Genomic DNA, 27,688 nt, shown 5'->3' on the forward strand with positions numbered 1-27,688 from the left:
TGCTTTCAAACTGCTAGGTTGGCAGGAGCAGGGACCGAGCAACGGGAGCTCACCCCGTCGCGGGGATTTGAACCACTGACCTGATCGGCAAGTCCTAGGCTCTGTGGTTTAACCCACAGCACCACCAGCGTTTGGAAATGTACATCCATTTTTTCCCCTTTAATTTTTTTGGGGGGAGCCCCCCAAGAGTCGGGCCCTAAGGTATAGCTTATTTAGCTTATATGTAAATCCCTCTGTCCAGGATGAACTGTTAATCCCTGGCAGAGGGTCACCCAAGCTCTGCTTAAGATTATTGTACTAAATGTTTCCTGGACTTTTTGGATAACCACACAAATAGGAAGGGATGTTTCTGGTTTTTGCTGTCGGGTTTAGCAAACGGTATCAAAGAAAACACCAGTTATGAACATGATTGTAGGTTACACTGAGTGAGGCTAGTATGTAGCCCGTCACTACTTTCTTTGACTAGTGGCAGCGGAACCCGGCAGAATTCGGATGAGGGAATACAGATCTAGGCAGCTATTTTTTTTTATTTTTTATTTTAAGTTTCAAGGCTGCCTTGGGATACTTCCAGCTCTTAGCATACAATGCACACATTCTGGAGAAATCCAACATCTTCCAAGACTAGAAATATTCCCTGTTAATAAAAACATCATTAGAAGAGATGGTATTTGCAGAGGTGGACTTTGATAATATTGTGAAGACAAAATTTGGTGCCGTCCCGAAATATTATTTTCACAATAATTCCTTTTGGTACAGTTGCTTTTTTATGGATCTCAGTAGGTATTCATATAAATATAGGTATTACTATTACTGTTATTTTGTGTCCCCTTGGATCGGAGCTGGTATTTGCAAAACCATTATGTCCAACAGTTACCCTGGGATGTCCTTGTCCACTCCTTCGTGCTTCTGCTAAAAGGACAAGCACTGGGGAGGGGGTACTTAACATGACCCCAGAAGAAAACTAGATTGGCTTGGATAACATCGGTGATGGGTGAGAAGAGCCCTCGGTGACCCTAACAGAGTTATCTTCCTGGATTTTCATTGCTAAGATGCAGAGGGGTCAGTTTAGAAAGCAACTTAGCAGCCACTTAAAATAGCAAGACACAGTTGGGAACCTTGTCAACACCTAGGTATATCCCAGGACAGGGATTTAGGGCTGTGCTCAGAGCCTATTTATACATGATCCAACACCCTCTCAGATGACGTCCACCTTCCAAGATCAAGACTGCAGTGGAAATTTCTGGTGTAAATCGGGTAAAGATGAAGTAACAAGATGGCTATTGGTGGACCAAGTTCTTTCTTCTCTTATCGTTCATACTGGAGACCCAGCTCTTCCAGGGTGTTGCAAAATTAGCTAAGGGGGAAAAGATGCAACCTGGTCATTCCTCTCCAATGAGATGGGTATTCATGGACCTGTTTCAAATTTGCCACTCTTGGTAGAATAGTGATCAGCAGCTCCCTGTGAAACACATGCCTGCCACATAGAATTGCTTTGAATTGCCACAGCTGAAGGAATATAAAAGCATATGCTATTCGCATTTTGAATGAGTTGCTGTGCACATCTGTCTATTGCAAGCTGCATGCCCCTTTGACAGAAATGGATCCTCTCTTTTCTGCACAGCTTTTACCTCACTGACGGAGCTCAGTGAACATCCAAGATACTGTTAGATCTTTGGGATGGGGAACCTGCAGCCCTTTTAGATGTTGCTGAATCCCAACTTTCACCTGCTCCTGTCAACATGGCAAATAGGGACGATGGCAGTTGAATGGCAGAAGATCTGGAGAGCCACCAGTTCCCTCTTACCTTGGTCCCTTACCTTTCCCGCCCCAACCTGGCCACAGTGATCCATGCGACGGTCATCTCCAGGCTTGACTACTGTAATTCGCTCTATGCGGGGCTGCCCTTGAAGCTGTCCCAGAAACTCCAGCGGGTACAGAATGCTGCAGCGAGGCTCCTCACGGGGTCTCTGCCATGGGAGCATATTCACCCAGTGCTTTTCAAGCTGCACAGGCTCCCGGTGGAGTACAGGGTCAGATTTAAGGTGCTGGTTTTGACCTTTAAAGCCCTTCACGGCCTAGGACCCTCGTACCTATGGGACCGCCTCTCCTGGTATGCCCCACGGAGAGCCTCAAGGTCCATAAATAGCAACACCCTAGTGGTCCCGGGCCCTAAGGAAGTTGGATTAGCTTCAACCAGAGCCAGGGCCTTTTCAACTCTGGCTCTGGCCTGGTGGAACGCTCTGCCTCATGAGACCAGGGCCCTGCAGGATCTGATTTCTTTCCGCAGGGCCTGTAAGACAGAGTTGTTCCGCCTGGCCTTTGGCTTGGAGCCAATTTGATTCCCTCCCTCCCTCTCTCTTTTTCTTTCTTTTCCTTCTCCTTCTGCTATGAGGCTACATTTTAATATTTTAATGTTCCATTATTTTAATGTTGTATTTTATTTTTGTTTTTAAGTTGTAATCATTCATCTTATTTTTATTATTGCTTGTAAGCCGCTCTGAGCCCAGCCTTGGCTGGGGAGGGCAGGGTGTAAATAAAAAATTATAATTATTATTATTATTATTATTATTATTATTATTATTATATCGGTCTTACAATACTACAAACCAGATAATACATCTGATGAAAAAAAGCACCCTTTAAAATATGAAGCGATCCTGCAGAATAAAATTTTATCAGTGTTTTCTAAACTTCTGATAGCTGAGACACATATATTCCAGGCTTTGAACTGGAGGTCACTTCATGGTTAAACTCCAAAATGTTTATTTTTTATAATTTAGAAGTGAAAATGACACGGCCATAGAAGATTCCATTCTTCTGCACAATACTCTTCTGGGCATGTTTCTGGACTGGAAAGAAGCAAGCCCGGAGCAATTACTCGGGCTGAGATGACCAACAGCTTCCTCTGAGAAAACCAATTTCTGATGCATCCCTGTATTTGGGGGCAACTGAGTGATGCAAATCATAAAACAAAATCTATGCATGACAGTAGCCGAGGTTGATCAGTAAGATGCAAGGCTTGAGCAATGAACAATGCTGGAAATGGTTTTAATGGAACAGGGCCACAGATCTTACGTTTTTGGATCTTTCTTTTTTTAAAAATAATAATAATAATATTTATTCAAATTTTAAAGATTCCAAAGAGAAAATTAGAAAAAACAAAAGAAAATTAAAAAAATACAGAAAATACAATACAAAAATACAAACAGTTCGAAAAAAGAAAAAAAGAAAAAAAAGCTCAAACTTTTACATAACTTTCTTTCCTTTGCTTATTTCCTTGACCTCCTCACACCTTCCTTTTTTGTATTCTAGTTCAATTAGATATTTCAGCAAATCCTTTCCAGCTTTGTTTTTATCCTAATAATTTATCTTAATATACTGTAATTTTACATTCTCTTCTTTCTCCAATTAAAAAAATCAATGTTTACCTAATCCTTTATATCATTTCGGCTAAAACCACATTACTTCATTCCAATATCCTTCTAACATTCCTTAATTTTGCAATGTTTCTGTAAATAAACTTTTTCTAATCGTCTTCCACCAACTCTTCACCTTGGTCTCGGATTCTGCCAGTCATTTCCGCCAGTTCCATATAGTCCATCACTTTCATCTCCCATTCTTCCAGGGTGGGTAAATCTTGTGTCTTCCAATACTTTGCGATGAGTATTCTTGCTGCTGTTGTTGCATACATAAAAAAGTTCTGTCCTTCTTTGACACCAATTGGCCGACCATGCCCCGTTTTTGGATCTTTCCCCTTGATAATGCTTTAACTTACAGTGGTGCCCCACAAGACGAACGCCTCGCAAGATGGAAAACCCGCTAGACGAAAGGGTTTTCCGTTTTGGAGGCGCTTCGCAAAACGAATTTCTCTATGGGGTTGCTTCACAAGACGAAAAAATCTTGCGAGTTCCCGCAGGTTTTTTTCGCTCCCCCCCCCTTTCCTAAGCCGCTAAGCCGCTTATCAGCTGTTCCGCTGATAAGCCGCCTCTCAGCTGATCGCTAAAAGCCGCTAGACCGCTAATAGCGCTAATCTGCTAATGGGCTTGCTTCGCAAGACGAAAAAACCACTAGACGAAGAGAATCGCGGAACGGATTCTTTTCGTCTTGCGAGGCACCACTGTTGTTTTTTTTGCAGGCCACCTTGGCCTCTTCTCAAGGAATAGCAAGGTAGAAATGCTTTAAATAACAAAAGTGAATTAGTTATTTATGTGTACAATATTCCCTGTGAGTGCGTGCTTTGGACTCACAGGCGTCTTTCTTGCAGGACAAGGTAAGAGTGTTCACAAGTCACAAATTTCTCACATAGTATTTGCGATTACTCTGCCCTCTAGTGATAAAAGGAAGAATCTGCACTGGCAAGGCAAAATAGAAGAAATCGGCATGAGGCCTGATTCCACATACCATCACAAATCATAGAATTGTAGAGGACCATGAGGGGCACCTAGTCCAAGGCAGGAATCTTTCACCCAACATGGGACTTGAACCCAGACCCTGAGATTAAGAGTCTCATGCTCTTACCAACTGAGCTACCCCAGGCGTGATGCAAGTAAAATTTGAAACCCAGAGTAACTGCTACAACCATGGTTGCTTTCAATCTATTGCTCTTTTATATAGATTCACAGAACCTAGGCTCTCATTTTGTAAGTGAAGAGAAAGAAGCCAACCTTTGGAGTTCCATATTAAATCTCTCGTATGCAAATAGCCCCAAATCAATGTTCTATCATCGAGCAATCACTGATGGCAGGGAAATTATTTTTGCTCCTGGCGTCGCTGTTGCCAAGGTTTCCTCCACCCTTTGTTTACAATTATATGCAAGACCAAGACTCCATGTATTTGCAAACTGCCAAATTTTGGAGCGTTTAAGAAGTAGAATTACAGTGGTACCTCGGGTTAAGAACTTAATTCATTCCGGAGGTCCGTTCTTAATCTGAAACTGTTCTTAAGCTGAAGCACCACTTTAGCTAATGGGGCCTCCTGCTTCTGCTGTGCCGCCGGAGTACGATTTCTGTTCTCATCCTGAAGCAAAGTTCTTAACCTGAAGCACTATTTCTGGGTTAGCGGAATCTGTAACCTGAAGCGTATGTAACTTGTACCACTGTAATTATATCAATTATGAACTCAAATGATCCAACAGAAAGTGTTGCCAGAACTATGACTCCATTGAGTATTTTTGTTCCCTTTGTGGGTGGGTAACAGTATTTTATGGCACCTAATAAGCTGTTTGGGGACGCGGGTGGCGCTGTGGGTAAAACCTCAGTGCCTAGGACTTGCTGATCGCATGGTCGGCGGTTCGAATCCCCGCAGCGGGGTGAGCTCCCGTCGTTCGGTCCCAGCTCCTGCCCACCTAGCAGTTCAAAAGCACCCTTAAGTGCAAGTAGATAAATAGGTACCGCTTTATAGCGGGAAGGTAAACGGCGTTTCTGTGTGCTGCGCTGGTTCTGGCTCGCCAGAGCAGCTTCGTCACGCTGGCCACGTGACCCGGAAGTGTCTGCGGACAGCGCTGGCTCCCGGCCTCTAGAGTGAGATGAGCGCACAACCCTAGAGTCTGTCAAGACTGGCCCGTACGGGCAGGGGTACCTTTACCTTTAATAAGCTGTTTGATCATTCTGCATTATCCTAACGAATGTGATACACATTTGGTTCCTCAGGTTGTGCCACGTGTCTCTGCCCCATAGCATAAGCACCAACCAGCAGTTCAAATGCAACAAACCATCAAGTTCAGTTTCTTAAAACTTGTTTAATATCCGTATTTTTGTCTGCTGGGCAAAGCCAAAACAGTCTGGCCTAGTTTCAAGTTACAAATCCATACACATTTCCTCTTTCCTTTCAGTAAAATGAACAGTGTGGCAATAAAAAGGTTTTGTTACCTGAAATAAAACCCATTTCAGCAACAGCTTAAAAAAAAGGGGGGGGGGGAGAGAAAAGAAAAGGGAAAGTCACAGTCTGCGTTTTTCATCCAGAGAGATCTATCCTGCTTCTATGATGAACACCATGAAAAGATGTAGGCTCCCACCCAGGCACAACCAATAGTGACTGAAACAGCTGACAGTCACTATGTAAATTGGGGCGGGTGGGTGGAGAGAGGGAAAGAAATACAATTTATGGCTCAAAGGCAGGTTGGGCTTTTAGAAAACAAAATTTTAAAACTTCTTTTTAAGTCTCACTTGGGACAGGGTTCTCTCCACGAGTGATCAACAATTAGCTCCACCACAAGCTGGTAAATCCAAGTTTTAACCTGCCTGAAGTGAAAACTTGCTTTAGGCTAAATTCCCAGAACGGCAATCGGGAGGATAAAATGCTAGGACCGAGCGCTTTCTAGGACAGCATGCTTCAAGTCTTGAATTTAGCTGCAGAAATATAACACGAGCCCAACCCCAAACGGGCTGAGACAAGGGCTCAGCAAGCAGACAGCAGCTGTACTCTGCTGTGGCAGCCAAGACACCAGCGCCTGCATTTTGCCAGCTCACACATAGCCCCAAGCTGCGTTTTGGTGAAAAAATGACGAGTAACCGTGGACTAGAAAAACCCTAAATGGAATTAATATAAGACCTGGTTTTCTCCTAGGACAAGAAAAGAAGGTTGGGGTGGGGATGAAAAGACAAAAAAGTTGGCTATGTGTTTTATTCTCATGCTCAGAGGCAAATTGTGGGGTGGGGTGTTTGTGTGTGTCTGTGTGTCGACTTTACCAGAAGCCTTAACAATAGCCTAATGGTATGCTCGCCTTTCCCTCTGGCCCTAGAGCTCACTTACTTTCTGCCCAGTAGAAGGAGTCCAAATATCAGTTGTTCCACCAGAGGAACTGAAAAAAGCTACACCCTCAATTCTCAGGAACAAGTGAGGAAAACCCTTCTGTCCCCGAAGGTGGACTCATGGCACCTGTTTGGGGTGAGATTTCTTTCTTTATTTAAAAAAGCATTATCTCAAGAGCCTTTTTGCAGGGCCTTCATTTGTAATGATGACACATCACAGTTCCTCACTTCCCTGCACAACTTCATTTAACGCCATTTAAACAGAGGCACAGGCTCGCCTCCTGATCAAATGGTACCTCATCCATCCTGGTGATTAAGTCGTTGGATAAAAAGGAGGGTGAGGCACACACAAGACAGCTACACTCGGCCACCCAGGTCCTTTCCACCTGATCTGCAGGAGTAGCTAGAGATGAACGAACAAACCAACACACACACACACACATACAGCCTCCACTTCCCAGCTCAGCTCTCCTGCAAGTCCCCTAAATCTCGATATGGCTTGGTCCCCCTCGCCCCGCCTCTGCTACTTCTACTTGCACCCCAATCTGCAGGAAGCTGAGGAGGGAGGGTTGAGAATCATCACTTGTGGGTGCAGAATCGAAGTCCTGGCCAGGGTACCTGACCATATAGTACGGCTTTCAAGGTTTTCAGCAAACAACGTTTTGGCCACGTGCAGGAGTAGCATTCTGCCACAAGATTCAAGCAACTGGATTCTTCTTTGGTTTACATGTCTTTCTTAAAAGGTGAAAAAAAAAGAGAGTCAAGGACCAAGAGCAGTAATGTAAAAAAGGAAAGGGGAAAAAAAGCAAACTCAAAACTCTGATAAAGAAACGGAAACACAAAGTTTAAGATTTTAAAAAAATCTAGCTGTTCTTCAGGATAAGTGTCCTTTTGGGGTGTTAATGTAGGTGGTGTTTCTGAGACAGTACAGAAAGATTTTTAAAAAAATGAAAATAAAGGGAGGGAGAAAGAGGGGAAGGGAGGTAATCTGTCTAGAGTTCTGTCATCCTTGTGTGTGTTAAAAGAGAATGCCATCACCCAAAAGAGACTTTAGTGAATGGATCCGAACACCACACGAGGAAAACATTGGGGGAAAATAAAAAATTAGAAACGCTTAGTTTTATTCTGAAGGGGGATAACCGTCAAGTACCTGCCAAAAAGCAGTTTTCTGGGGGGCTGGAGCGAGGACAGAAACCTATGTTCCTAGCTGTAACGCACCCTCTGCATTACATTGTACTCCTCCTTCACAGAATATGAGGCCAATCTAAAGAAAAGGGAGAGGGGGCTGCCACATTGACCTGCTAGTTATTTCACCTTCCAACCAAAAACCCCCCAATAAAAGTTGGTTATTTAAAACTGAAATTATTTGGGATGGCATGCTAATGCTGGTGCTATCAACAGGCAGGATACTTGGGCTCCCTTGCAAAGGGCTCAAGAGTCCAATGCCGCTCCCTCAATGGAACCTCACAGCATTGAGCTCTGTGGGGTTTCCCCCCCCCTTTCCCCCAAATGAGATGTAGCCTAAACTTTATTTTGCTTTTCGTCTTGTTTTTTTTAAAAAAGAGGAACATATTTTTAAATATTGACAGTGGACCAAGTCCAGCCTCTTTACCCTGCTGCCAAGTCCGCAATTCTCCACACAGTGTGTGTGTGCACCCTGCATTTTGGAACCGCACCCGGGGTCCGTGGTGTTTGGAAGTTCACAGTACATGGAGCCATCTTTTCTCTCTGCTGCCCAGAGCGGTTAGTGCCTTTGCCGTTGCTCAGCACGAGACCAATCAATCTCCTCTTCCTTGGCCACTTAAGTTGGACTTAAGTCGCCATAGAACCTTGCCGAGAATCAATGATGCCTTGCTCTACGGATGGGACAAGAGCACAAGAGGAAAACAAAGCACCGGTTTCTGGAGGCCGTTTTGTGGATTCCTTGCCAATCCCGAAGGCTGCTTCTCAAAACGTCTCTGACTCTCTCTCGGTTTTCTTTCTGCAGTTCCGGTTATATATATCTTTTTGGCCTATTGTTCCTGCTCAGTTTGAAGAGCTGTTATTAGAGGATCCAGAGGTTGAGGCAATGGCAGCCGCAGCCGGGCTGCTTGTTGATACAGATTTGCGGATGTGAGGGAGCAAGTAGGGGTCACATGCTAACTGCTGAACATCTATTCGATCTTCCTTCCGGTAGGCCAGGCAGCGCCTGATAAATGCCTGGAAGACAAACAGAAAAAAGAGAAAATGGGCATGAGAAGTTGGTACTGGTAGCTATTTTCCAGAAGCAGAAGCAGGCTGGTTTTACTTAAAATTGAAAAAAAATGATTAGATAAATAAATTGTGAGTAAAACACTCCTGCAATTGTCTAGATGGTCATGGAAGGATCTTCCCAGGCTAAGCTTTTACCAGGCACCACTCTTCAAGTCTGGTGGAATGGCATAAAAAGCAGTAGCAGGGACTTCTCCCACCCTTTATTTCTGCTCCCTCCCTCAGCCTGCTGCAGTAAGCTGGTCCCCAATTTTACCCATCAGGCAACTGGGTGAGTTGACAACAGAACCATGGAGTGAAAGTGAAGAGACGAGTCCATTCGACTTCCAAAACGTTCAGAAACCAAAGCGCAGCTTCTGACTGGCTGCAGGAAGGTCCTGCAGCCAATCGGAAGCCCTGTCAGACGTTTGGGTTCCAAGAACGTTAGCAAACCGGAAGACTCGCTTCCAGGTTTTCAGCGTTCGGGACTCAAAACGTTCAACTCGCAAGGCGTTTGGGATGAAAGGTATGACTTTATCATCATCCTAGTCATGAACAGAAAGGGGGGTGGGAGTAAAGATCTGTTGAAAATAGCTCTACAATTTCCTCAGCACAAGCTGTGGACATCCCTGTAACCTCAGTGGAAACAGGAGTAAACAGGGAGCCCTCCTCTCCTGGTAGAAATATGAAGCATTTCTGCAAGTGGATAGGAAGAGTCACCCATTACTGAATGCTGCCATTTGAGTGAAAGCTAAAAAGGTGTCCTTCAAGTACAGATTGCCACTACATTTCCCCAAGCTTCTTTGCCGATACCAAATAGAAACACTCTCTTACCTTTGCTTCTGGCGTTACCACTGGCTTTGGAGGAAATTGCACCTCTGTTGCTTTCAGAATTGTGTTCTCCTGCAGAATATCTTGTTGAGACTGGTTGTGGCCAAAAGGCTGGGGAGGGGAGAGGGGGAAGAGTGCAACATGCATATGTTAGAACACGGTCATTATTCACATTTCAACAAGAGGGATCCAGTAGGTTTCACAGAAATGTAGCCATATTTTATTTTATTATTTTAAAAAGCACATTAGGTTACTTTGTGGTGTACAAAAACTGTGGTGTAAGGGATTTTTGCTAAAAAGGTAGCAAAATTCCAGTATGAGCATGTTCTCAGTCAGGAAGTAAGATTTATTCATCCCATAGAGTTTCCGATCACTCAACATGCATCTCAATCATTGCTCCTTACCAGTTTGCTTCCCTCTCCTTTTCCTATAAGCATCGGCTCTCTCACTTCCCAAACCACCCCATCCCAAATCAGTTGGCAGAACCTATAATATTAATTAAATCAATGCTGCATTTAGGGGGTGCAGTGCTAAGGTAAAATGACTGGAGGAGAACAAGGCAATATTGGCCCACCTCCAGGTTGAAGGTTGGTGACAAAGGAGGGCATTTTCAGTTGTGCTCCTCATTTGTGGAATATGCTTCTCGGTGAGCTCTGCCTGGCGCCTTCACTGATATTTTTATGGCTCCAGGTAAATACATATTTCCCCCAGGATTCTGATAGACTAAAATGATGTTTATAATTCATGTGCTTTTTGTTGTTTGGTGGTATAATATGGTTGCCTGGAGACCTTCGCGTAACAAAATTTAATTATTTAATTGAAGTTATAAAAGCTCTGTTTCCTGAGCACTGGAGCTTCTACTGAAGTTTCCTTGCACACGCTGAAAAATTCCTTCAAGTCATGACAACAACAAATGTGGTTAAAAAAATTAAACGAGAAACTTAAGTGAGTCTCAGGAACCTGAACTCTGTGCCGAAGACACCACAGAATTCAACAAAAAACTCAGTTTACAGTTATGATTCAATAGTTCAGTAAATTCAGCAGCGGTCAAATTATTTTGCTTACCTTTCTGCCATAGAGGCACTGGTAGAATATTACTCCCACTGACCAGACGTCAACTTTATTTGAAATCTTTGGAGGCTCTTTCCCAACTACAAAACACTCAGGTGGTAAATACCTAGGGGACAGAGAAATCAACAGCTGCAGACTAGCCGTATTCATTTATATAGAAATCCGTATCTTTCCTCACTATCAACCTTCCATGCCTCTGAGTAGAAGTTACCAAAGGAGTGAACTCCAGTCATTTACAAGGGTGTAATCCTATTGCCACCCAGAGTGACTGAGACAACCCAGTCAGATTGTTGTTTTTATTATAATTATTAGTGGTGTAAGGATGTACAGATTATATTTTTGGGTGGCATGAGACGCAAGCACTTGGAAGAGCTGTTCACCTTAACACAGTTTTTCAAGGTGGGCTCCACCATAGGTGCAGGGGCAATTCCAAGCAGCTTTCCCCCCCGTAAAAAATATATGACTTGGCCCGCTCAGCTGAATAACCTGTTCTTCACATTCTACGATATTATGGGTAGTTCAGTGCAAGAAACAGACCAGGGCACCCACCAGTAAGTGCCAGCCCCTTGCGATGTGAGCTCCATGCCATCGACTGAATTATAACTGTCATCATCCATGATCTTTGAGAGGCCAAAGTCAGTGATCTTAATCTCGCCGCATGCAGTACCATTTACCAAGAGGATGTTACCTGGAGAATAAAAAAACAAACAAAATTTCTAAGTGAATATGCCCATTACATTTTGCGGGCGGGTGGGAGGGGGTTGCTGAAGCAGCAGCCTGTTACAAATGAGAATTCAGAACGAGGTCAAATACACTTATTTATTTTCAGCCAGGATGACAGACCACCTCCAAAAAGCGACCATATCAGAACCCCCCTCTCCTAAACAGTAACAGAGTGGTTGGGGTTCCTCTGTTAAGGTCCAGCCCCTGTCCTAAGGCAACCATCTCCCATCCATCAACCTTCTCCCACCTCCTGTTTAAAACATTTACCCATAACGCAACATGACACAAGCAGAGCATAGGAATAGAAATTGCTCTTTGCAGTTGAAGGCTCTGACATGAACACAAAAACTTAGGAAGAGCCCCTGTTGGATCAGGCCAAAGGCCCATCTGGTCCAGCACTCTGTTTTAGCAGTGGCCAACCAGATGCCTAGGGGAAGACCCCAAGCAGCTCCCGAGGGCAACAGAATTCTCCCACTTGCAAATTCTCCCAACAGTGGAGGCAGAATGTAACTTCTTCCTATTCACTTTCTCTACACTATGCAAGCACTGCTATCATGTCATTTCCACCCCTGCCTTTTTTCTATACTGAAAAGCTTCCCATTGCTGTAACTTTTCCTCACCGGAGTTGCTCCAACCCCACAAACACTTTGGTTGTCCTTTTCTGAACGTTTCCCAGCTCTGCAATATTCATTCTCAGGTGAAGTGCCAGAACTGTACACAATATTCCAAGGGCTATCGCAGTGTAGATTTGTATACCGATATTAAGATACCGACAGCTTTGTTTTCAATCCCTTTCCTACCGATTCCAAGCACGGAGTTCGCCGTTCTCAGTTGTCACATACAAGTCAACGCCTTCGTTGAGCTACCTGCCCAATTCCTGGTCAGTCGCCATCAGTTCAGACCCCCCAATACGTGAAGTTAGAATCCCCCCCCCCCATATGAATCCCTTACTTTGCTTACACTGAATTGCATTTGCCATTTCAGTATCTGTTCACCCATTTCGGAGATATCCTTTTGGAAGTTCTCATAATCCCTTTTTGTTTCAACTACACAGAACTATTTGGCATCATCAGCAAACTTGGGTACCTTACTGTTCACCCCCCTAATTTAGAACATTTATGAACAAATAAAAAGCACACAACCACTTTCTATATCCTTCCATCAAGAGAGCTGTTCATTTATTCCTGTGCTCTGCTTCACATTCCTTACCCTGTTACATATACATGATAAGATCATGCAATTATGGGCACTGGAAGCTTGCTTATTACACAACCAATGAACACGGCAATTCTCACAACAGAAATTTGCAGAATACAGAGTGCCCTGCCCAACTTTCTCGTGCTGTTTCAGACCCACTATCAACATACCTGGCTTGAGATCGTAGTGAATAATGGGTGGCTTGATTTCATTTAAATATTTTAATGCATTGACAATCTGCATGATAATAGACCGGGCTTCCTTCTCAGTCATTAATTTGTGCTGTTTCAGATAGAAGTCCAGATCGTTCCCCTCACAGTATTCTAACACTGTACAAAACCTGAAAGAAGTGAAGTCAAACATATTGGCTCATGACATTATAACAGTGCTGCAAAGTCTCCTCCCTTTCTATCTGCAGGTATTTTGTAGTTGCAACTAGGGGCTGGCTTGTAACAAAACACCACTTTCGTCTCACTGTGATAGGGTTACACCAGTCAGTTATCCTGGAAAACAATACTCTTAACTTACTTCAATTTGTTTAATTGGGTCAAGGGTTTTATCAGAGATTTAAGATCTTGTTCTCTGGATAAACAGGAACTTTTCAATTACCGATTTACATCCTGGCCTTCTGGCCAAGGCCTCAAGGCATCACAAAACTGAATCCATTAAAAGCAGCATTGATAATTTAGACAGCAAAGTAAATTAACACAAAATAAATAAAATCACAAACCAATCTGCAATTACAGCATCATTGCTAACTTTATTTTGACTGAAAGTGTGTCATTATTCCCTATGGGTCCGGTGGTTCGAATGTGGGAGAGTTTTTGTAATTTTTGTAATAGTTACAAAACCTATTACAGCTTTGTTTCCTTCCACACACACTGCTGCACATTCAATCGTGGCAATTAACAGGGCAGCAAGGCTACAGGATGCCCTCTGCCCCGTTCAATTCCTTGCTGCGTGGGAATTCATCCCACATTGAAAGGGAATACATACTGGGGAGTGAGGGGTACCCTGAACAACACAACTGATCTCTTTTATAGACCCCTTTGTATTCTAAACCCTTGACACAGAATGTCTTACATGACACACACCCCACTTTCACATTGAGCTCTGAGCAATAAGGAGACCCAAGATTCCCAAACACAGTCATTCAAGTAGCCGGGTTTATGGCAGAATTGCAAAAAGAGCAGCACTTACGAGTCAGTGTCCAGCGAGAAATAGTCATACAGCTTAACTATACGAGGATGATCCAGCTCTTTATGGATTCTGTATTCTCTACATGCGTGCCTGTAACAGCAAGGAAAACGTCCTTATTTAATTTAATTTTCTTATTCTCAACTATCTACCTAAAACTTGGGGCAGTTTACAATGACAAAACTTAAAAAAAAAAATCAAACAAATCAGACCTAACATTTTTGTAAAATCACTAGAAATGGAAATTTTGACCACCAAAACCCAATGCTATCGCACAGTTGCATTTCACTATATTTCTAGCAACAGCTCAGGCAAGAGAATATAACTTCACTGCCAGGGTTCTGATTCCAGGACAATGAGGAACCTACAGAGATGCTGAAGTGTAACCTGTTCTTTTTCAAGGGTCTTTCTCTGCAGAGTCCCTAAACATTCTGCTCTTAACCCTCTCCTTTTCCAAAGCAGTTTCAGCTCCCTTCAAGTCTTGCTCATTCAACCATTTATTGTGCTAACATGGGCAGAAATTAAGGAGGTTTTTTTTGTTCACAAGAATAGAACCACCAGCTGTTTTTCAGACAGAAGCAATGAACCTCTTTTACTAACCACATTGTCATTTTAGAAGTTATGCCTTTTTTTTAACCCCCCCCCCAACCTTCTCTGCAGTTCAACATCCAGAGTTACTTACTTGTGGTAGTTCTCTTTCTTCTCATCCCTCCAGTTTTTATTTAACTGATGGATTTTTACTGCTACATATCTCTGTTCCGTTAAATCAAATGCCTGGAAGATGAAGGAGAGAGCTGATTCAGAATACTATCAGAGCTGACACCTCGACCCTAAACAAATTTCACTTCCTTGCACTGGGGGAAAAAGTCAGCAATTCCAAACTGATTTTAAATGATTTTGTATGGATGTTGAACATTTTCTTTGAGACACCCCCACATAGTATTTTAGTAGGCAAATAACTTCATACATAATGCTGTTCCCCAATCAGATTCTTTTTGTCAATAAGGATGTGAATTTCCCTTAGTATGCTTGCTTATAATGTAATTGCTCCAATATGAATGCATATATATATATGAACGTACATGAGTGTTTGCAAGTTCATATGAATGCATTTATAAACCTGGCACCTCCAAAGTGAGATGAATATGATTCAAATTTAAAAACAAGGGAAGCCACCCAGTTGTGATAAGCACATGAACATGCCCTTTATCAATTCATGCTGAATGGTGAGGATCTCAGGCAGAGGTCTGCCCCACCTTTATTTCTTGAGATGCCAGATAATTAAGACACTGGCTTCAGAGTCATTTTATCAAGGAGTCAACTTAGGACAGCCAATCAGCCAAAGGAGATCTAACTTACCTTATATACTTCACTAAATCCGCCTCTGCCCAGGAGATGTAGCAACAAGTACCTGTCATTTAGTGTTGGGTGGTCTTTAAATCTGGAGAGGAGAGGAGAGGTTATTTTATTTATTCATGCAGCACCTGTAATATCATGATCCTCAGCTGAATAACTCAGAATAGTGATTATCCTGGGCAAAAGGGAGTTTCTCTTGGTATTGAGCCAGGTATACTAGTTCTCACACAATCTGTAACCCAACAAATTGTAGAGCTATGCACCTTTTAGATTTACATGCTGCTTGGAGGCACTACAGCCACTGCACAACTGGTGAGTGATCAGGAGCTTTGAGATTACGGCAGTAGGGCACCTACAAGAGCAGGGAATACAGAGGCCTGTATTTTGATCATATCAAACGCTGCACTAGACAGTGTGGCAGGATATGCGTTACCTATGGTCAGCCAGCCACAAGCAGCAGGTGGAAATGTAAAGGGGCTAGAAGAGCTTACTCCAAATCTCAAACAGATACTGCATTTGTTAATGATAGGTCAAGCACAATCTAGAATGTAGGCTCCTTTTTTGTTTGTGATGTTCCCCTGTAAACATTTATGACACTGTATTACTACTAAAACAGCTAGCACCGAGTTGACCCGTACAGCATCAGAAGTTAAAGGTGACAAGTAAATGATGTCTTTAAAAGTGTTGACTGCCATGAGCTATTTAAAGAATCATGTGGGGACATTAAACTGAAACAAACACAACCCTAAGGGTACAATATGGTTTGTCTATAGCAGGTATGGAAAACCTGAGGCCCTCTTATCATTCCTGACCATGCTGTCTACAGAACCGTCCAAATTTCTTCAGTGCTTTTGCTTGTTAGACATATCACTCTGTGACAGACACCAGAGTACTGGAGCCTCTCTCTGATCGGTGACAGAGTCAGCTAGCCACAAAGGGGGGGAGGAACAGAACTTTGGGGGGGCAATAAAAGGAGCAGTTTTTGAGGGAGTTTGATGGGGCTGGATTTAAGATGATAGGACAAAGGTTCAGGTTAAGAGATAGGGTTTGATTGGAGTTGTGAGTTAGGGAGTGAGATAAGGAGAAATGGTTCACTGAGACTATCGATAGCGAGAGGACAGAACCTCGCAGCTTGGATACGGAGACTGGGTAGGGGGTCTGGGAAAGGTATACAGACAGGAGTGTTCTGGGAGGGCTGTGACTGAACCGGGAGAGGTAGCTCTTGTGGGAATACAGGCTACATGGGTCTCAGTATAACCAGGAGGGGAGAGTTCTTCTAGGTACTGAAGAATCCCAAACCATTAACAAGGGGTGAGGTGATCCCTTGGGTCTGTTATACTATTAAGAAGATCTCAGGTGTGGGGTGGCTAAGAGAGTGAGTAACAGAGGAGACATGTTCCTTGCTCATGAACCAAAGTATTAATCCGCGACATTATTAATTGTTGGTATTAAGTGGCAAATCCGCTACACACTCTTAAGCAAAAAAGACATATTGTAGCGATTTGGTGCCTAGCCACTTTGGGCAGCTTTCTTATGCCCAATACTCACTGTGAATTATCTTCATTATGTATCCTTTTCAATTCCCTGATATGTAGATTTCTAACCCTCTCTAACCGCTCCAGTTCTGCCTGGATCTCTGCTTCTTCCTACACAAAGAAAAACATCACTTTAAACAGCTATACCAAAAGTTAAATTTAAACTCTGTATACCTGATGAAAGGAACATGTTTGTCTTGAACAACAAAGCAGTTGTAGGCAGGGGAAAAGTTAATCATTTTTACAGATTCTAATGGTGTTCAGAAAATGTACATGACTACTATGGCTTTCAACTCCTAAAATTAAGGGTTGTATCTTGTTCCTTCCTGTCGCCTCCTGCTGAGATGATTCAATGTGAACCAGTTATAGTAAGTACACCTTCCATCTCAATAAACATGCTTTTCTTGTGAAACAATCCTCAGGCCTAGACTTTTACTTCTCTGGACTAGATGATAGTGACATGCTCAGCACAATCAGGGCAAAATGACTCAGGAGATCAGTCCTTTGTGGACAGAATACAGAGCTACTAGAATAGGATTGTCTGAGCAGTGTGGAAAAGCTCTAGTCTATTTCACAGCTACTGGGCTAAGAACTGAAGCACTGGAAAGGAACAAATGCCACGGACAGTTCTATTTCTTATTTCATTGCTGTGGGAATCAACCTGTTCAAATCAGTGCTTTTCCAACAGTGTGTTGATCAAGCTCATCTGATTAAGCAAAATGAGACGATCAGTAAAAAGAAAACAAGCTTCCCCTGAAAAGAGCTTGCCCGTCGCTCCCAATCTTCTCCTGCAATGTGCACAAGCGAGAATGTTGTTTATAAGAGCTAGTATTTTGGTCACTTCAAGGGGTGTTAGACTGCTGAAGAGTCATACAGACACAAAACACAAGATGGCAGCTGAAACCACTGCCCCTTTGAAGTCATTTTGCAATACAATATTTTACCTTTTTAAGATGTCCTAGCCGGAGTTTGAAGATTTCCTCCTGTTCATGATATTCTGCTAACGTTAACCTGCACGTGCACAAAATAAGTGGTCCAAAAGATTACTCTGAAGAACAAATAGTGGGATAGAGGCAGGTGACAAAAAAAAAAAAAAAAAAAAAGACAGGCCTGGGACCCATTCCTGTTTTCACCTTTTCATTTTTGTAACACTTTACTGGGGTTTCCTATGCCTACTGAATACAGCAGAGTCAGGCCACTGGTTCAAATCCAGCCCAATATTGTCTAGTATGACTACCAGCACTCCAAGGCAATCAAGGCAAGTGTGTTTCCCAGCTCTGCTATGAATGTCTTAAAAAAACAGCAACAGAGGTGCCAAGGATTGATCGCATATGTTTCACTTAAAAATCTTATGCTCCTCTTGTGTTTGGCATCCATCACTCTGCCCTTCCAAGCATTAAGGGACTGCCCCAACTAAGACTCCACACTTACTAGGGAACAGGTGGGGAACCTCCTTCACCCATTGCCCAGGGATGCATGCCTTTGGGGTTAATGTGTAGGAGGCCAAATGCCAGCACAGGGTGCTAACACCACCCCAGACATCTATCTATCCACCCCCTTCCTCTCATTCACACAGATCCTCCGTCTTCGACTTATTTCCCTCACCCATCTACAGAGAAACACCCCCCTACCTAGCAGATGTTGCTCTTTTAAGGAAGACCCACAATGTAGCCCTTCTAAGAAGCTGCCTGACTCTCTGTTATTCTAAGCCTCCTTCATCTGCTTCACTTCAGAAGTGCCCCCGCCCCGCCAAAAGCACTTGCTTTTTCCACCTCCTCCTCCAGGCTAATCACTATGTTTTTCAAAGAACTTTTGCATCTCTCTCTGCAGGAGAGGTGCTGAGCAGAGGGACACGGGCAGATTGTAAGGACGTGGTCCTGAGTGTCATTAAACTGAGCTTTTACTAGGCAGAGTACAATATCTGTCACACCAGTTTTCGTCCATCACTTTATGAAAGGTACAGTGGTACCTCTAGTTGCAGACTTAATCCGTTTCAGGGTGACGTTCACACCCTGAAAAGTCCACAACTAGAGTGCCTCTTCTGTGCATGTGCGCGGTGCAATCAAGCGCTTCTGCACATGCACGTAGATCGCTTCTGCGCATGTGCACATGGCGAAAATGCCGCGTTTGTAAGCTGAAAGTAACAAGAGCGGAAAGCAACTAGAAGTACCACTGTACTTACTTTGAATGATGTGGAATTCAGTGTGTGTACTTGCGCAAACAGAAGTACCTTTTCCAATAGAAGCAAGTTTGTGGCTGAGGCAAAGCCAAATGTTAACAGCAACACTTTCAAACCAACTACTAATTATTTTAAAACAACAGGTGGACTGCAGAAAAAAGGCTCCAATAATTTTGTATGTTTTGGGGAGATCTACTGTGGAAAACCTGAGAACTTCATAGAAAGCAACCTGAATTTTTTTTTGTGGCACTTACGTTTCATTTTCCGCTCCATTTGTCTTGTTTTTACGCTGCTTCTGCTCATTGGTTGCGGGAGGGGCCTGCCCCATGGCAGGTGGCTTCCGCTTTGCTAACATTTTCCGTTGCCTTTCTATCTCTTCCCTTTGGGAATTTATCCTCTCTTGTTGCCTAAACAAAAGCAGGACATGCACACAAATTAGAGAACATAATATAATACATGACATAGAGAAGTGGCTCGTCTTCTGCATTCCTGGGCAAGCATATTAGAAGTGCTGGTTTCTGGTCATATTTGCTACAACATACCATATTCTATGTTACAGAAAACATACAACCCTGAATTTTTGCAATGTATAAAACTTGGGACAAGTGTCAGTGATGCAACTGTTGTGATCACATGAATACCACTCTATCAGGAAGGGGGCAATGGCAAGTTTTATAAAGGTGTGATGGAGGCCTGCACATGCCTTGACTTACTCTACCAAATTTGCAGGCTGTCACCTGCTACTCCTGGTTTTCACCCCCTTATGATACTGTATATTTAAGTGTTAGAATGTCTCTTCATGAGGCAATGTTTACTGGGGCATCTACTGATCAGTGGTAAACACAGGTGTATCTCAACATATATTTAAGACGTGTTATTGTATATGCAGTTCTACAGCTCATGGCTTTGTGCAGCAATACTATTACTTAGCAAAGTACATCCCTCCCCCCCCCCAAAAAAAATTAACAACTGTCTGGATTTTGGAAATATGGCGACCCTATTGTTAAGTATGTCACCTGCCCTGAGTCCTGGCAAACAGGGTTCTTTAAAAAATGTACATGTTTTGTAGAAGCACCTTAGTTACACATGGATTCATGAAAAGGACAAGTCAAGTAACTGCCTGTACACTTTGCCGCCATGAGAAAAGGCAGAAGTTGCAGTTACGGCACTTACTTGATAAGGTTCTGGAAAGCGTAGCCATCTGTCCACTGCTCAGTGTAAGACGCTCCGTGCCGCACCGTAGCAAAGTGACCCAGTCTCAGCCGATCCTGCATACTCTTATCTCGACATGCCATCTTTTCCTGCTTTGACTAGGGAGAGAAGGATAGTATGAATCAACACTGCCACAACTGGGGTTCACCACACTGCTAGTCAGTCAATGAGGACCGAAAACACGAACAATGCAAAGTTTAACACTCCTCAAGTGTAGAAAATAGTCTGTCATGTGCAAACCTGTGACCTGCATCTGGTCCCTTACATGTGGCTTTGCAACTGGTTCTTTGTAAAGAAAAAGGGCTACATACACACATTCAAACCAAAAGTGTTGCATGCATATGCCTGGAAGGGAACAAAACGGGAGATTTCCATCAAAATGAATGGTAGCTTATAGCCTTTTGAATACAATTCAAGCAGGGCCTTTTAGGTCAGAGCTGAAGGAGGAGGGGAAAAAGTGGCTCTTTATCCATGCATCAATTCTAAACAGCAAGAGATGTTCTCAATGGCTACCCCACTGTAATAAACGTCACAGCCCAAGCCACACTGTCTTCCTGATGCAACACTGCCTGGTTTTGAGGTTTGGCAAGTTTCACTGCTCACCTTTCTGGTGTTGTAAATGTCATTACAAATTTGACTCCACAACCCAAAAATAACTTTTGGTGATGGTGAGCATTTGTTCTAAATGTACCTCCATGTGACAAGGTCTGAATTAGGATTTTCAGTGGGTCTCCAGGATATTGCGGAGGTCACTAGGAAGGGGCATACTCAAAAGCAATGCTCATAAAAGATGGTGGTAGTTATACTACAATAAAAATGTGGAGGGGGACTGTAGCTCAAAAGCAGGGGAAGTGTTTTGCAGAAAGTGCCAGGGTGGACTCAAGCCGATCTGACTCAGTATAATATACCTTTGCATGCATGTCCATATGAATACAATAAAACAATGTCCTCGTGGGCCCAGTACATTTGTGCAAACTTTACTCTAATTAATGTGTTCATCAATACCCCCAAGTATGCAAGTTACAGCAGGATACAAGTTCCAACAAAATGCACAGAACTGAAGGGCTGGGAGGAGAGAAGAGGGCAAAGGTGAGAAGGTTGTAAAGGGCAATTTGGAAGCCAAAACTTACCTTTTCTATAAGAAGCTTCTTGCTCATTGTCACACATCTATTCAACCGTTCTTTGTACTTCTCAAGCATTTTCTGTTGTTCATCTATCTGTCGCCTTAAGTCACAGTTTGCCTGAAAATGGAATTAATGCTAAGCAGGTAGCCAAAACAGAGAACAGCCAAAATCTCACCTGAACGGCATGCAGGCAGAGAGGGAAATGATGAAGATGCTATAGTTGTCAAAATATAGTACCAGAGAACATAGAAGGCACCACAGTGTTCAACTGTTGGGCCATGGAGGAATTTTAGTCATTTCACATTTGTATTAAGTGGTATAGTCATAAGAATTATTATTATTTTTTTAAAAAAAGGTTCTTTGTTTGAATAGAAAACAAATTCTTCATTGGAATAATCGGGTTCGGCAAGTACATGGTTGGGTGCTTCAAGAAATCCTAGCCCACCTATAATTTAATCATATTACTAACAAGTTCCCTATGTTATAGATACATTCTCTCACTTTACATTACTGCTCTATGTGTTAAAAAAATATATTATTTTTAGTATAGTTTACAGGCGTACTTACTCTCAATAGGTCATCTATCCTGCCTTCTTTCTTTTCCAGGTCAGAGTTCTTACTGTTTTCTAGTGCAGATATTTTTTCTACCGTGAGATCAGACTGCAGGAGGAAGAGGGAAAGAGCTCAATGTGAAAAATCACCCCCAAAATAACCCTAACCCTAACCCAAAAGGTGATTGGGTGTTTTAGGGACAGAAAAGCATGTCAAACACTAGTCTTTTGTTCCTTCGTGACCAATGAATGGAACAACCTAAAATTATGGAGAAAATGTTTTCCCTTACAAAAAGCAAACCAAAACATCAGGCAAATGGTACAACTGGAGCTGAAATCTTTTCACATCTGTCATAAAAGCCTTCTCTAGTCCCTAAGGGGGAAAAAGGGCTGAGATTTCCCAAGTGTAGCAAAGCTGGCAGAACTCCATTCTAATCCTGGTGATGTGGGGTCATGGGGGGGAAAGCAAGCGACAAGCCATACAGGCCGGGGAACCTGTGGTCCTCCAGATGTTAACCCCCATTAACCCCTGACAGCAAGGCTAATGGTTTGGGATGGTGGGAGATGTAGTCCACCATCATCTGGATGGTGCAGGTTCCTCACCTCTATCTTACGGCATAGTTTGTATTCCCTGAAACTTTGTGGGGAAAACAGAATCACACCACTGTCGCTCAGCACATTAAATCTATAAAGGGTATGAGAGGCAGGGTGGGTAGGATTGTGTGTGGAGCTGACATGCCTTTTGCAGACATTGCCTATGAACATTTTAATCACGTTCCTCCCAAAGCATGCTACATCCATACAAAATGGTGTGCCTTTGAGCAAGCCACTTTCCCCTCAGAAAAGCAGCCTACCTTTCAGGGGGTATTGGGTCTTTTTCTACCTATTTTCAGTTGGTCACCTTTTCAAAATGCAACACTGCCACAAAACTTTAAAACTGAAACCACAGCTGGGTTTCACAAGATCCTATTGTCTTCAATGAGAAGATCAGAATCTGGGTACTTATTTCCCTGAAAGGCAGCTTTGTCCACCAATACCAAATTCCCCCTCCGTTATATAACCAGAAGGGTGAGTTCTGGGCAGCTGTCTCACCTCCACAGTGCAATGGTGTAGCCCCAAAGGCTGGGGACCCCTTCTTGCACATCCCAGACTCATCTACAATTTAAAGGGACAGATGCACATGGGATCCTCAGCAGAAAAATCCATGTGTAAGGGTCCTAAAGGTTTGAAAGCCACCGTTTTATATGGTTGCCCTGATCAGAGGCCTCTTAGTATGAACAGGAATTTTGAAGAACACATGGAAATCCCATATGCAGGCAGATTCTTTCTTTTGGGGATGGTGCTGCATGTGAAACCTCCAGAATGGCAGAACCTATACTCGTTGGAAACGCTGGATGCAGATCACAGCACTCAGAATTGTTCAGACAGCGTGCACCATGAATACCCATTTTGCAAAAGGAGTTAGGGTTGAAGGACAGCAGCATTTTAAAATAAACAAATGAACAGCAAAATAAAAGACAACTTTGTCCACCACTGGGGGGAAAAAGAAGAACATGACAATGGTGGGAGGCTGGAGGCAAGAAAAACAGCATCTCCTCTGGAAATTTGCTGACCAAAACACATTGTTTTGAATAAGCCAACAATATCCCTAAGGCTGAAGGCACTTAGAAGGAAACAATTGATAATGGAATAAACATTAGCCTTCTTCTGGCATAGCTATGTCACTACCTCATTGCCCTCCATTATTTCTCCAATGATATGTGTTTGACTCAAGCAAGATACAACACATACATTACAGTACGTTGTTCACTGGTTTTATACCTGTGTCTGTTTATGCTGGACGGAAATCTGTTTTTGGGAGGTGCAGGAATGCTCTGTGTTCCCTGAACCCGTTGAAGAAGGACTGCCTTGCTGGGCCTGCAAGAAAAGGAGTAAATGAAGTACATGGGCTGTAAATTAATAGGATGGCAAAGCATTATGTCAAACACACACTCTTCCCAGCTGTTACCTAAGGTTATAGAAAGCAATCTTATCTTGCCTAGTTGAGTGCTGTCAATTCTGATAGGCAGCAGGTTTCATATTTCCAAGGAAATAGAATTAACATCAGCAGTAACAGAGCCAGGGTGCTGCAGGTTCCCTCCCCTATTAAGAAAGGTAGCTGTGTTTGGGGTTTTTTATTTTACAGAAAAGGCGAGCAAGTGGTGACATCATAGAAGTTTATAAAGCTATGCATGCCATGGAGAAAGAGGACAGAGAAAAGTTTTTCTCTCTCTCTAGATGCTCTAGATGCTAGAACTTGTGGACATCCAATGAAGGTGAATGTTGGAAGATTCAGGACAGAAAAAAGAAAGTGACCATAAGACGCACCTAGTTTTTGGAGGAGGAAAACAAGAAAAAAATATTCTGAATCCCAGAAGCCAGAACAGCAAGAGCAATTGCTGAGCAGCGAAAGCAGCAATCCCTCTTGCTGTTCTGGCTTCTGGGATAGCTGTGCAGCCTGCATTCGCTCCATAAGACACACACACACACATTTCCCCTTACATTTTAGGAGGGAAAAAGTGAGTCTTATAGAGCAAAAAAAACGGTACTTCTTTACACAATGCAGTTCCCACAGGAGGCAGTGATGGCCACCAACTTCAAAGGCTTTAAAAGAGAATTAGACAAATTCATGGAGTGCAGGGCTATCAATGGCTTCTTGCCATGTTGGCTATGGTCTCCACTGCTGGAGGCAGCAATGCTACCGAATACCAGTTGGGAAGAGTGTTCTTGTGCTTGAATCCTGCTTGCTGGTTTCCCATAGGCATCTGTTCCGCTACTGTGAGAATAGGACGCTTGTCACTGGCTCGATTTAGCAGACTCTTTTTATGTTCTTATGTTTCAAAGTCTGTCTGATCACATGCACGGGGCTAGGTCCTGATTAAGTCACATTTTATTTCCATTAAATCAATGAGATAAGCTAGTCATGACTAATTAAATCCCCTTGATTGCAATGGGACAAAATGAACAACTAACTACATCTGGACCCAACCTACAGTTAAGATGATTTAAAAAGCACATTAGAGATCATTTCCAGGAAAAGTGCCAAATAGCTTTTAAGAAAATGAATTGTTTGTAAAGTCTTGAATGCATTTCTTTGGCAAATGCCTGGGGTCTGGGGCAGTGACACAAAGATTTAGCTGTTGGAGCTAAGAGGCTTGAATGACAACCCTAGAAATGCAATTTGCTTTGCAATTAATAAGCCTGTACAGGCTAACAGATTCTTTCTATGGATTCATTTCAATGTGGAATCTTAGGAGACACTGCAGAAAAGAGGGGTGTGTGAATCATGAGAAATAAACATTTCAAAGTTGAAACACTTGGCCTTCTAAATAAGATTAGGTTACATTTCACAATCTGAAGATGTAATTGTTCAAAGCCAAGAGCTACCTTGGAAGCACGTCACAATGCCATTTTGCCCATTTTAGTTGCTACTTGCTAGTTTAATCAACATGCCGAACTTACATGTGATGGCTACTGAGCCACTGCTGCAAAAGAACTGACTATGCTACCCTATCTTGAAGTTGAAACCATTAAACGAACGAAAACGTCTTTCAAATCATGAGAACTGGAAAAGCCACAATTCTCTAAACTTCAATTTGTGTTCCATTTAGAAATGGGCAGCTCCATTTCATCACCACGAAGAGCTGGAGCTCCATTTCATCACCATGAAGGGATGGGAGAGAGGTAAAGCAAGGAAAATGGGAGGGAGAAGAGGCCCCAGAGAAAGGAGTACCTCAAGGTGGGGTCAATGAAGTAGGGTTTGGGGGAAGAGTACTTCCTAGAGAAAAGAAAAGAAAAGCTAAAACCTTTAGCTAGTTTTGTTGTCACAAGCTGCAACCACTGACGACTAGAATTTGAAGAAAAAGAAAGAAAACTGAGATTCTAATAAGGGGGCCATACAGATGTGTGTGGGGGGATTGGATGCTATCCACCCATGTCAGACCCATTCAGACCCCCTTGAGTGTGGCCATTAAGACCATGCTCACCGAAGAAAATGGAAAACAGAGGCTTGCACCCCTCTGGGCCAGCTGCTCGCCCTCTAGCCGCTGTTTCGCCAGCATCGCCGACACCAGCGTTGGCAGAGCAGAGTGATCCTCCTGCAGTTCCTTGGCTGCGCTGTTGTCTACCCCGTAAAGCGGCTGCTCCATTCGCCGCTGTAATACATTTAAAGAAAACCACAAGATACTTTGAAGAGAAAAGAAGGAGGGCGAGGTAGGGTCATAGATAACAAATCTGATCTATGCATTAGTAAAATATGGCAGTTTGGAAACAGCGAGGAGAAGCAATGGGAGGGAGCGAGGAAGCGTGTGATCTAGCTACCAAAAGCGGCCCCATTACTACTAGGCAAATAAAAGACACAGTCCCTAATGCCTTTGCACCTTTTTGGGCACAATGGAAACCTATGGTATTATGTGGAAGAAAAGTACCGAGCCTCAGACTCACAGGCTTCCCAAACACCTCTCCTCCAAATGCTACACCACAGACATTTAGTTTTATTGCTGTATTGCTCTTACTGTTAAGAAGCTTCTCCCAATGTTAAACCAAAATGTACCCTCTCTTAACTGGAACCTGTTAGATCTTGTCCTGCTCTCTGTGGCAGCAAAGAACAAGTTTTTACCCTTTCCTATAGAATAGTCTATCAGGTAAAGGAGTGTTGTTATCACATTCTGCCCCCCACCCGTCTCCTCTTGTCCAGGCAAAACGTATCTCTATGTATTGAATGAGGACAGAAGGGGAAAAGGCATCACAATATGATGGAAGAGACTGCCAAGCATAATTTGTCTGGGTTGGTGCAAACTTGAAACATGGGCCCTCCTCTTTCTTACTTACTTACTTACACACACACACACACACACACACACCCTGCCCCCAGATTTGTCTCTTTTGAAGAAGTGACAAAGAAAGGCCTCAACTCTTTAAAACATGTAAGGTTGAATGGTGTCATTCAGCTTCTTTTAGTTCCCTTTGCTTAATTGTCTTACATCACTGGTTGCTTGATTTGAACGAACAGCCAGATCTAGGTTCACTGGCATTAACAAATATGCTTTAGTCCTTTTTCCCTGTTCATGAATGACGTCTAGAACATTGCCAGTTTTCCTATACGTTGAAATAACATGGGGTCTATTTACTCTCATATATTTGGGAACCTGCAAATTCTATCAGCATTACTTGACTACCACTGCACCCAATTTTTAATGGTGCTTCTTGGTTGCCACATCCTTGTTCACACCTCCTGCCTGCACAGGAGGGGACTTGTAGTTTTTGAGATAGCGTGGCATACCTCTGTCTCTCAAATGATGTTTGAGAGCTGAAGTTCCCTATCATTCTAGAGGAGGGCCTGGAACAACAGCTCACTGTTACTTGTTCTAACACTGCTTCTGATTGGCTCTAACGCTTCTTACAAAAACTAGGCATATTATACAGACACACAGATACAGGGAAATAAGCTTGGATGAACTTCAAGCATGATCAGCACTTCACCATGAGGGGGAAAATGAGGCTAGTCCAGGCTAGATCCTCTAGACCCAGTAAAGTGTGCTCATCTCTACCATGCTCAGCTTGGGCCCTGAAAAAAACAAACCCAAATCTTGCAAATGTTTCCTATAAAAACAGAAAACAGGACATCCTTCCAATGATATATGTATACAACATTGGGAAAAAATACACCATACCTCCTAAAAAGGATGAAGGTAAA

At 43.0% G+C, this 27,688-nt stretch overlaps 1 protein-coding gene across 7 annotated transcripts in view; it reads right to left on the bottom strand.

The window, feature by feature from the left end:
* Positions 1 to 5,717: 5,717 nt before the first annotated feature.
* Positions 5,718 to 27,688, bottom strand: part of TLK2 (tousled like kinase 2) — a 37,308-nt gene continuing 15,337 nt past the window's right edge. For 6 of the 7 annotated variants that reach the window (XM_081837821.1, XM_081837822.1, XM_081837819.1 and 3 more), the window contains 16 exons: positions 25,980 to 26,147; positions 23,776 to 23,871; positions 21,971 to 22,063; positions 21,410 to 21,520; positions 20,241 to 20,377; positions 19,322 to 19,474; positions 17,833 to 17,899; positions 16,902 to 16,999; positions 15,357 to 15,438; positions 14,680 to 14,771; positions 14,001 to 14,090; positions 12,971 to 13,140; positions 11,430 to 11,568; positions 10,875 to 10,986; positions 9,813 to 9,920; positions 5,718 to 8,948 (listed from right to left, as the gene is read on the bottom strand). In XM_081837821.1, the coding sequence (XP_081693947.1) occupies positions 8,775 to 8,948; positions 9,813 to 9,920; positions 10,875 to 10,986; positions 11,430 to 11,568; positions 12,971 to 13,140; positions 14,001 to 14,090; positions 14,680 to 14,771; positions 15,357 to 15,438; positions 16,902 to 16,999; positions 17,833 to 17,899; positions 19,322 to 19,474; positions 20,241 to 20,377; positions 21,410 to 21,520; positions 21,971 to 22,063; positions 23,776 to 23,871; positions 25,980 to 26,147 (1,890 nt within the window). In that variant the 3' untranslated portion in view covers positions 5,718 to 8,774. The remainder of the gene's footprint in view (positions 8,949 to 9,812; positions 9,921 to 10,874; positions 10,987 to 11,429; positions 11,569 to 12,970; positions 13,141 to 14,000; positions 14,091 to 14,679; positions 14,772 to 15,356; positions 15,439 to 16,901; positions 17,000 to 17,832; positions 17,900 to 19,321; positions 19,475 to 20,240; positions 20,378 to 21,409; positions 21,521 to 21,970; positions 22,064 to 23,775; positions 23,872 to 25,979; positions 26,148 to 27,688) is intronic. The other variant, XM_081837820.1, reaches the window with a different exon arrangement.

This window comes from Podarcis erhardii, assembly GCF_964252035.2.
Source record: "Podarcis erhardii genome assembly, chromosome: 13".
NCBI lineage: Eukaryota > Metazoa > Chordata > Lepidosauria > Squamata > Lacertidae > Podarcis > Podarcis erhardii.